This window comes from Alligator sinensis, unplaced genomic scaffold, assembly GCF_000455745.1.
Source record: "Alligator sinensis unplaced genomic scaffold, ASM45574v1 scaffold569_1, whole genome shotgun sequence".
NCBI classification, from domain to species: Eukaryota; Metazoa; Chordata; order Crocodylia; family Alligatoridae; genus Alligator; species Alligator sinensis.
The window spans coordinates 2,856,113-2,867,325 of NW_005841914.1; the positions used below are offsets into that span (position 1 = coordinate 2,856,113).

Here is an 11,213-nt window from a genome sequence, read left to right on the forward strand (position 1 = left end):
CCTATTCATTAGAGCATCCCTTCTGCTTTTGAACCTCCTCAGCATTGTTGTGCAAAGAGCTTCATCCAGGCCTTTCCTCTCTGTCTAACAACATGGAGAACTAGCTAACAACTTCTAAAAGGTCATACCAAGCTAAGTGGAAATATTTTCATTGTAGTTCATTCAGAGATACATTTCACCCCATGATTCTTCTATTCCATCTCTCTTGAATATTTTTAAAATGTATAGGGCTCCTGGTTAGTATTTATCTTGCTACTATAACTGCTTTTCACCCAACAGTATCTAGACGTTTAAAGGGGCTAATGAGTGCATTTCTGCAACATTCATTCAGGATCTGTTTAATACGTGGGTTTTTAGTTTGATGTTCATATCTTTGCTGGGCCCTCTGGAAGTTTTTGCTAGCTATGAATTCAAGGCAAGTGTCAATGGCAAGTCCTTTTGTATAAGATTTTTTATTAAGCTAGTTACACTGTTGCCACATCCAGAACTTTTCTTGGAAGTAATTCTGGATTTCCATATAAAACAATTTATATACCTAATAGTAACTTTTTCTTAAACCTTCATGTCTCTTTAACAGAGAATGAATTCCACACATTAGATGTTCTTAGGGCAAATTTGTTTTGTAAATCACCCAGACTTTGTGGCTTTTAGTGATAAGTCTACAAAGCAGGCTTTTTCCTTGTGTAAGTTCTCTACAGGCTCCCATTAAATCTTTCCTACTCATCAGATGCACAACTTTTTCCTCTTGGAGTTAGAGTACATGCTACTAGGGCCCCTATGCCATTGATAGTTTGCTTTAGTGAAGTCTCTGTTTCTGAGTGACTTGGGGTGGGTACTTGGAGTTCAGCCCGCATGTTTGCCAGTTGCTACTCTGTTGTGACACCTTCTAGTTTGGAGGCTTAGTTGATTTGGCTACCCTATAGTCCTTATTTAAATAGGATTCCTGTTGCCCACCTCCATATATAGGTAACTACAGTGGGCTCTGTATGGACAGAATCATATTACATTTGCCTGTGATAGCAGGGACTAGACCTGATAACCCAGCAGTGCTGCACAGGTCGTTGTTTCTAAAGAGAGGTTATTTATCTGAGAATAACTAGAATTCTTGACATTCACTTGTGCATGCTGAATCCCTACCAGTGAAGTTCTTATTATACAGATCTCTTACCTGGGTATTCTCTGTTAGTGAAAGAAATGAGAGGTAGTTGCTCAAAAGGCAGAACAGTCCCATTGATTGTAGTTAATGCAAAGGTATATAGAGCATATGTCTGGAGATTGGTGGTATCCAGAGCCTGGGCTCATGGCCTTGGTGTACATATAGTGGGATCCTAGTAGACAAAAGCATGCCAAAGACCTGCGGTTTCTGTAAGTAACGTCTCTTTTGCAGAAGCATATAATCCAGGTATCATTCTTCTTACAGCGCGGCGTTATCTCACAGCGGCAGTCCTGGCGTTGTTTCTGAGGAAAATGGGACTTTGCTTGATGATGCACATAATGTCAGTGAGTGGCGAGAAGTTCTCACTGGGGAAGAAATTCCATTTGAATTTGAAGCTAGAGGAAAATTGAGACACAGGTGAAGGAGCAAATACTCAGTTTTCTTTGAAATTATCACTTGCACATAATCACAGGGACATACATTTGGGACACTACTCAATACTTTTTCGAGCATTTGCGTACCTTTCCACAATTTTTTTATATTTTATTTTAAGTTTTTTGGGTACTGCAAGTCTTTGAAAAAATGTCTATGGGTAAATTTTCCCAGTAGTCAAGCAGGCAACTTGCATTCGTGTCAGTGGGAGTTGTATTTATGTATCCAAGGTCGGGATTTGGCCCTTAGAAACTTACAAAAGACTTCATTTTCATTTTCCACAAAATGTATGTTCTGTATTTCTAGACAAAGATGATTTCAGGTTTCCTGTCCGTTTGCTTTTGTGAGCCTCAACACATGTCTGTAAAGACTTTCTTGTTAGTTAAGTGACTTTAATACCAGCAGAGGATGCTAATGAATATCTAACACGTTTATCATTTTGCTTGTGTTCAGGGCAAAGAAATGGGATATAGTTTTACTATTTGTATTGGGCAGCATTGGATAACATTCTCCTAAACCGAAGGCACATACAATTTTCCATTTGTTTTAAACAACACCTTTTACATTTAAATCGTCAAGATTTGACCGATATTATTATTTATTTATTTATTTTTGCCTTAGTGCAACAGACATTTAGAAATGAAGCAAGTCTGAATTTGTTATTTTGTCTTTCCCTGTAAGGTGACACTTTTAAATACAATCTGATTTGCTCTGAACTGACAGGCACACACATGATCTAAGAATTCATCAGCTGCAAGTGAGAGTAAGTGGCTGGGAACAAGTCAATCCTGTGTCGGTAGACAAAGTTGGAATCTTTTTCCGTTATGCAGCACCTGACAAAAACACGTCGTCCTCTACCGTAAGTTCTGGTTCCAAGTACATTTTCAGTGACATCTCTTCATAAAGTTTTATTGTGGCTGCAAACTTCTTTGCAATTGAATCTGAAAGCAATGACTGTTTACCGAGGGGACCCTTCTTTCCTGTCAGCTCAAATTGAGAGGGTTCAGCGATCTTTGGTTAGTTACTGACAGCTTTACACATTGCAAAGCCAACATAAATACTGCTGTCAGCAATGTTAAAGTCTGTGCTCAAAAGAGAATACTGGTTTGGAATGCCATCATTAATACATTAATAATTGTTTCATAAATCCGTTGGATAAAACTGAATCCCACCAACATTTCTTTTCAACTATGTCCTGTTCCTCTACTGTAGACTTACAGGGATTATTTTCACACAGTTCACATATTGAAAATAAAATGCATCGACACGCTTGTATATATCTAGGGTTATACTTGGATTTAGTTGCTTTCACAACATTCTGTAGATTATGAATGAAAAAATTATACTAACCCACAGACTTGCGTTTGTGATTGGGAGCTAATGCTGGAGCAATCTTATCTGTATCAGGAGTGGGTAACTTGTATGCCTAGTATAAGAAGTTAAGAGAGCAACCAGGGATATTGGAATTTGCAGGTTGTTGGCAGCAAGATTGGGCTTGAATTTTGAACTTTTATTTGAGAGATTAGTTCAGTATTCACCAGTAGCTTTGAGGGGTTTTTGTTAAATGTTTTAATAAATTCTGACAATTGTTGGTTATAGCACCCATAGCCTTACCTCAGTCTTCCTGCCCTATGTATAACAGTTATGGCTCATTTCAGGAAAATGATCTGGTAAAACTCCCCCCCCCCCAAACACACATCCCTCTTACAGTCACAGTCTTCCAACATCTCTTCTCCCTTCATCTTACTAAAACAAGATCTGTACTACAAAGTGTAGGAAGCACTCATTAGGTCAAAAAGATGATAAATATTTTTCTGCTGCTTCTCCAAAGCAGTGGAGAAGTGGTACAAGTGCTGACTTCAGTTTAGCTTCACTTCTCTTAAAGCAGTATCATGATTTAAAAAAGAGAAGTGTGCATTGATAACTTTTTTTCTTTTCTAGGTTGGGAGCCCAATCAGTAGAACAAATATAATACATCCGCATGTCTATGTGAGTACATTTCCCTACTTGTTTTAGATGTGCCTGAATTAAAGTAGCATAATTTCAAGTAGCAGGTCTCTCTTAATTGATTGAGTGCACAGACAGAAAGCACCATGAGTCAGACTGACCCTCCTAACCAACAGACAAGCTGTTGGGTTGGGAGCTGCAGACATTCAGCTTTCCTCCCCTAGCCCTGTCTCCTCCCTCCAAGCTCTGGTGCTGTCTGCATGATGGGAGGGAGGGAGAAGGGAGGGGAGGGAGCTTGGGCTGGGGTTTGCCCGGCCTGTGCTAGAGATGGTGGATGAATTGGAGCGCCCCCACCCCGAGGTGGAGGGCTCCAATCTCTTCCCCTCCCACCCGAGCGTGTGCTGGGCAAGCCCTCAGCCCTAGCTCCCTCCCCTCTCTTCTACCCCCCTGCCCATTGGGGGGTGGCTGGGGTGCATCAACCCAGCCCCCTGGGCAGACAGAAGTTAATGAAAGTGTTCCACTTTGGAGTGCCTTCATATAATGAGGGTTAATTTGTCACATGCTCGGAGGGCTGTGCAGTCATGCTCTTCTCTTGCGGCATGGCTGTAGAGCACTTTCAAGGGGCTGATTGCAGAAATATAGTTTCTGTCTGCGCCTTGAAAGACTTTGTGCAAATGATATCTACTCATTGGTGCTTACCTAATTATAGAAGTTGATATATTTAGGTGACATCTGATCTAATTACTCAGTTTTCTGTGAATGCATGGTATAGGTACTTTCCAATTCAGACTCCCTTGAAATAAAATATTTTTTCCCCTGTTTGTTTCCAAAGTAAGGGATTACCCAAAGAATAACGAGTGATTCCCTCCTTGTAGGACTACCCTTCATAAAACCAAGGCTGCTAATTGTCCTTTGGATGCAGTTTCATAAGAATATACATTTAATAGGGAAACACCAAATGCCTGATTTTTCCACTTTTCATTGTTATTTGCATATAAAACACTAGCATTTAACACCATTGGTCATTCTACACATGTAAATAATGGCATAAGTTGCATGACATTTGGAGAAAAAGATCTCAGTCTCTAGAACAACTGAGCACATGTTAAGCATGGCTCCCTGAAATTGTTAAATATAGGAGAGAATCTGCAGATTTGGACAGTACCTTAGAGGAAAAGGAAACTCATAATGGGGAATTTTCTTGGACTAGATTTATGGTCATTGACAGGGTAGCTGCAACAGTGGAAGGATTTGTGGGTTGTTATTTACATTTCTGTGTGATTGTGTGTGTGAGAGATTTTTGAGAGCTGACCACAATTAATCATGATAAGACTTTTTTGAGAGCTTTTGGGAACTGTTAAGTCTGTTTTTTCTTAGCTCTGTTCTTATCTACTCTGATGCTGTAATCTTCAGTAATACAAAAGAAAATACATTTTTGTGTGTGAGAGAGATGTTTTTTTTTTTTTGAGAGCTGACCACAATTAATCATGATAAGACTTTTGAGAGCTTTTGGGAACTGTTAAGTCTGTTTTTTCTTAGCTCTGTTCTTATCTACTCTGATGCTGTAATCTTCAGTAATACAAAAGAAAATACATTTTTAACACCTTGGAGCTGCTTAATGCATTTACTCTTATGCAAAGGAAGCATGAGAAGAGCTTGCATGCTATGGCAAGTTCACCTTTTTCCACCTCTGACCTCTTAATTGCAGTAATATTTATTATAGCACCCACAGGTTTCAGCCTTGGATTGTAATTGCCACATTTAACGAATGACATATCATGGGCACAAATTGGTGACAGTCTAAATAACAATGGGTACTGGGCACATATACAGAAGTAGGGCTGGAAGGCACCTCCAGAGGTCATCTAGTTCAACCCCCTGCCTGAGACAGGATCATCCCATACAAACTATAATCTCAACTCTACATAAGACTACCATCAACCCTGACACAAAATAGACCTAGCACCCCAACCAGTCAGAGGTACAGCAAGGAGCTATGGCAGGCAATGTCCTGCTTCTATAAAATGTTGTTAATGTATACTCCAGAAATCCGGGGTAGAGGACCCATACCCCCTGCTACAGAGAGGCAAAACCCCCCATAGTCCATACCAGTCTGACCATGGGGTAGAATTCTTTCCTAGCCCCAAATATGGTGATTAATCTGACCCTGAGTGTATGGGCAAGATCCTTTAGACAGGAGCCTCCAGCATTGGCACACCACAAAGTCCCCAGCTTTGGCTGTAGCCAACGCCCAATGCCTCTGGGAAGGTTTAATAACACCCTATCACATGTCAGATGTCAGATATCCAAACCATCAAAGTCTAACTTCTTCAATACCAAATTATTCTGTGCTTGCATTTGGGAACACGGGAAAACTGAAGCCTAAGCAAAATCTCCTTAACTTTTTTTTTTTTTTTTTTTTTTTTTTAATTTCTGGTGACAATGTATGCAGTATTGGGGAACAAAAGAGACTTTCTGTGATGCATAAACCTTCGACTTCATCATCCAAGGTTTCATGTGTATGTTTTGTTATATTCCAATCATACATGCTATCTGCAACACAAGAACATTTGTGGTTTATTCCTTCTCTTACCAAAGGCCAAATTTTCCAAAAATCAGTCTGCTTAAAGGCTGGATGACAAGCTGTACTTTTGATACATGAAGCAGTAAAAGGAGCACAGAATTGCTGAGTCCAGCTATAAAAGGTTTTTGAAGGTTTGCCCCTCCCCAAAATGTTTTCATCAAATCAGTTGACAAAGAAAAAGCCAAGAGCGATGCTAAGAGATCTTGGCACTTCTCCTTCATTTCTGTTCTTGTTATCAGCAGAGCTGGGAGCAGAGGATTAAATGCCAGACCTGTGTATATGTTGTGTATGAACTGGTTACAGAGCTCAGAGATTAAAAGGGCAAACTTCCAAACTAAACTAAACTAAAATATAACATTTATAATAAGCTAGTAAAATTATAATTGTTATAAACTTTTCTAGAATCTTCGCAATTCTTCTTTAATGACATAATATTATGAAGAAGAGGCAGATTAGTAATTGCATGACTAAAGTGAATATTGAGAGTTGCTTTCATTGGATAGTAAGTTTGGCTGTGGTCTCAGGATTACTTTATTTAAATATTTCCTATGTACTTTGTACTGAGAGCTCAGGGTATGTTTTAAAAAAATATATTCCTGTGGTTTTTTTTCCCATGTGTTCTTATACTTGCTGAATATGTTGCTGGCAAGATTAAGCAAAACTATCTACATTTCTTAGCCTTATTTATTTTTTTTTAACTTTGTTTTATTAAAAAATATTGGCACTTCAAAATCCTGGACCCAGTATCCATTCTTCCACAAAAATAAGAACATTGTCAGCATGTTCTGGGCAGAGCTTTCTAAAATAATAGTTACTGAAGCCCGTCTTCTTTGGGCGCATATACAACGTGAATTTTTGTTCATGTAGTACATGGGGGGGGCAAATTGTTAAAAAAATTCTCTAAAATTTTGTTATAGTGCATCGTGTGTGTACATGGGTACTTCGTTTTGTTTTTTCTTAAAGCAGGGCATCAGTCTGAATAGATGTAATGTAGGATTTTTCCTTGTTCTCTATGTAGAAAGGCAGTGGCTATGTAAAGGAATACATGGTATTAATGCAAATAAAAATGAACTGAAATCTGAATTATTATAAATTATTTGATTTGCCTCCCCTCACCCTAGAAACAAGGAATGCTGATAAAAATGTTTAACATAAATAATGCTCTCGATATTTGAGCTCAGGGGTGCCCACAATGCAGATTGCAGCTACATTTGTTTGCTGTAATGTATAGAGAATTGCTCAGAAGGAGTAAGGTATGTAGCAGAGCAGGTCTCAAGTCTACTGTCATTTAAGTTGGGTTCCTTGGGGTTTTATTTTCATTACTCTGTTTCTTTAGATTGACACCTCTGAACAAAGATTTTATAATTATCAAAGACTTCAGACGTACAAATAAATAGTACAGGTATCCAGGTTGTAGCCGTATTGGTCTAAAGGAAAAGGCAATCAGGACTTGTAGTAGAGATGATATCTTTTATTAGACCAACAAGATTTCTTGCAAAAAAAAATCTTTAATAAATGTTATAGGCATACATATAAATTAGGTGTCGTCCTTGACAGGCTTTCTCCAGGTAGTCCAGGTGGTTGGTACTGAAGAGCTTGGGCATTCCTACTCGAGATGCTGTTGGTTGCACCTTTTGATACTTAAAGTTTCGATTGGCTTTGCAGTTTTCCTCATTGCCTCCAGTTCGGGTGGTATTTGAAGTTACCATGGAAGGTAGTGCCCGGAAGGTGATCACTGTGCGCTCTGCCCTGATTGTGAAGAACAGACTGGAAACACCAATGGAGTTGAGGCTAGATAGCCCTTCAGCTCCTGACAGTAAGTTTCTTGGGATGCTAATGCAAAAATCTAGCACTCTTGGTTCAGAGATGGTACCTTTTTAATAGACCAACTAAGAAATCACAAAAAAAATAACATCACACTGCTAAACCATCTAGTGGTGAGAAAAGCCTTGCTACCAGACCTGGTAGTGATAGTTCTGGCTTTTGTTCTTAAACGTTTTTTTGCTCTGTTAGTCTAGTAGTGAATATATCTGCTCAAAAGCTCAAAATAGGAAGGTGTCACTTAAAGATTTCCTTCAGATGGTATTTAGAGATTTTTATGAGGACGTAGTGTTTTACTATTAAATTTTACATAATATCAGGAATTTTGTGTTCTTTTGTGATGTTAGTTGCTTCTGTCTGAAGCACATTTTAAAGCAGGGGTGGGCAAAATGCGGCCCGTGGGCTGGATGTGGCCCACTAGGCCATTCTATCTGGCTCGCAGGGCCCCTAAAAAATTAAAAAATTAATATTTATCTGCCCCTGCCTGCCTGTCATGCAGCTCTCAATGGCTTACCAAAACTCAGTAAGCGGCTCTCCACCCAAAATAATTGCCCACCCCTGTTTTAAAGAGTGAAGGAAAACTTCAAGTCATGCTTTGTTTCCTTGCCTCCTTTAGTGAAATAAAAGATTTTTCTCTTACCTTCCTTTGCCTTATGTCAGCGCCCACAATCTAGTCTTTCCTCAGCTTCTGTTTTAAGATTTTATTATTTCAGTGAAATAATATATTTATGACAGTTTGGGGAGGAGCTTTTTCTTTTTTTTCCGTGCTACCAGTTATATAATCATTAAGTTTTTTTAAGACGGCAAATAAAATGCTAATGTGAATGAAGGTTTCAATTTTCTTTTAGAGAATGGTCAGTTTATATCCTGCAGCACTGAGGACAGTTGTCTGCTACTAATTAATTTCTGGAACCACATTGTAAAAAAAAAAACTTGAGTTGGATTTTCATTGAGAGGGAGAAATACATTTCACAGATTTCAACAGTTTCTAAGCTATTAACAACAAGGTAGCCTTAAGTTTTGGGGTAAGTGGGAAAGAAAGGAAGTTGAGGGATCCTTGGGACTTTCAACTTGCTACTCAGCTGAGTCTGCAAGTGAGCCATACCTTCTTATATATCAACTTCTAGAACAAGACATAGATTGGACAAAACAAGAATGTAACCTCAGCAGTCCAGATTTGCCCAGAAGGTTTCAGCCTTTCTTGCAGATGCAGTCCAGGAATTTAGATTAACATTGATGGGTTTAGTTGCAAATAGATGAGTAACTTCTTTCCACAACCACTTAAATATGACTTTTAATCAAAGTAGCCTAAGAAACAAGTTCAAAACATCATGGGGGGGCGGGAATTGGCCCACTGAAATGGTAAGCAGGACTTCCTTGATTGGGAACACTGGACATAACAGTTAGGGTTTGGCCTGAGAGAGGCATGTATAACAAAAATGTATTACTTTCTTCCCATGCATTGTAGACCGTTTATCGTTACATTTGTTCATTCTCCCTTTGTGCAGAAGAGTCTGTCCTGGTGCATGCTTGCTTTTTTCTCATTTGTTTGCAGAACCTGTAGTGCTTCCCTCAGTAATGCCAGGGGATTCCTTAGCTATTCCTCTACACCTTACTTCTTGGAGATTGCAAGCCAGGCCAAAAGGGATGGGGGTCTTTTTCTGTAAGACTCCCATTCACTGGACTAATGTTCAGAAGGCAGCAGAGGTATGCAGCAGCAAGCGGGAGTGCCATTCGATGGAGAATGAAAACAGCCGGTTCTTCAGGTACTTAAGGCTTAAAAACTCCCAAATTGTTTTCTGCAGTTTTAATGATAAGTTATTTGTCTGAGAAGCAAATAGTGTGGACAGGAACTAAAATGGAATGGGAATAAGGGAATTCAAAGAGAAAATGTTTTGGTGTTTGACTCTCCTTTACTTTTACAAGACAGATGAGATTTAGTACGAAGTTGTATCTATCTGGGTACATAGAATAATGGAATGGGATCTGCCAGGATAAGCAAAAGGAAGACTATTCAAGTCCCAGTGACTGTGGTTCAGTGTCTAAGACAGAGCAACCACAATGCATTTTGCAAGCTTCTTTCTAAGAAACCATTACAGGAATAGGAAGCAGGTATCAATATTAACTTGGCTGTGGCTGTTTCTTCTCCTATAACTTCAGGAGCCCATGGATTCTTCTAGGAACCACAAAATGGAAAATCATATGAGGCTCTCTTAAATTTTTGACTTAACCAGTACAGTTTTTGTACTTCTCTTGACATCTCTAATAGCAGAGGTCTAAATGGCAAAATAACTACTCTGAATAAATTCTGAGAAATAAGGGATTTACCTATTCTTTCATTCTGCCACAATAGGTAGTTCCACAGAGCATATGCACAGAATTTGAGCATTGACCAAAGCATTCAGTGCTGTGGTGTTAAAACTCAAAATGGTATCATGTAATGGGTACTTCATTGAAACTCCATCATTTTCTTGTGTAGTAGACACAGATGCCTTCAACTAATTAAACATTAAATTTGTCATTCCTAAAATACTTGAAGGAACAGGGAGGAATAGGATCCCTGCTAAATGGGCAGAAACAATTGGTGACAGACAGGGGGGACAAGGCTGAACTCCTCAACGAGTTCTTTGCCTCCGTGTTCCTAAGCGAGGGGCAAGACAAGTTGGGGGCAACCTCTCTCACTGGGGTTGTGGAGAGGCAGCAGCAAGGCACCAGACTTCCATGCGTAGACCCTGAGATGGTGCAGAGTCATTTGGAAGAACTGGATGCCTTTAAGTCGGCAGGCCCGGATGAGTTCCATCCGAGGGTGCTGAAGGTACTGGCCGAAATCATTGCAGAGCCACTGGCGGGAATATTTGAACGCTCGTGGTGCACGGGCCAAGTCCCAGAGGACTGGAAAAGGGCCAGTGTGGTCCCCATTTTCACGAAGGGGAGGAAGGAGGACCCGGGCAACTATAGGCCAGTCAGTCTCACCTCCATCCTTGGCAAAGTCTTTGAAAAAATTATCAAGGCTCACATATGCGAGAGCCCGGCAGGACAAATTATGCTGAGGGGAAACCAGCACGGGTTCATGGCAGGCACATCGTGCCTGACCAATCTAGTTTCTTTTTATGACCAGGTTACGAAATGCCTGGACACAGGAGGAGGGGTGGATGTCGTATACTTAGACTTCAGGAAGGCCTTCGATACGGTATCCCACCCCATACTGGTGAACAAGTTAAGAGGCTGTGACTTGGATGACTACACAGTCCGGTGGGTGGCGAACTGGCTAGA

The 11,213-nt window shown here is 39.9% G+C and overlaps 1 protein-coding gene across 5 annotated transcripts in view; it reads left to right on the forward strand.

Moving 5' to 3' along the window:
• The window catches only part of VPS13D (vacuolar protein sorting 13 homolog D), a 187,331-nt gene that overhangs the window by 69,212 nt on the left and 106,906 nt on the right, over positions 1 to 11,213 (forward strand). For all 5 annotated transcript variants that reach the window (XM_025198111.1, XM_025198112.1, XM_025198113.1 and 2 more), the window contains 5 exons: positions 1,421 to 1,573; positions 2,312 to 2,447; positions 3,530 to 3,577; positions 7,785 to 7,935; positions 9,496 to 9,706. In XM_025198111.1, the coding sequence (XP_025053896.1) occupies positions 1,421 to 1,573; positions 2,312 to 2,447; positions 3,530 to 3,577; positions 7,785 to 7,935; positions 9,496 to 9,706 (699 nt within the window). The remainder of the gene's footprint in view (positions 1 to 1,420; positions 1,574 to 2,311; positions 2,448 to 3,529; positions 3,578 to 7,784; positions 7,936 to 9,495; positions 9,707 to 11,213) is intronic.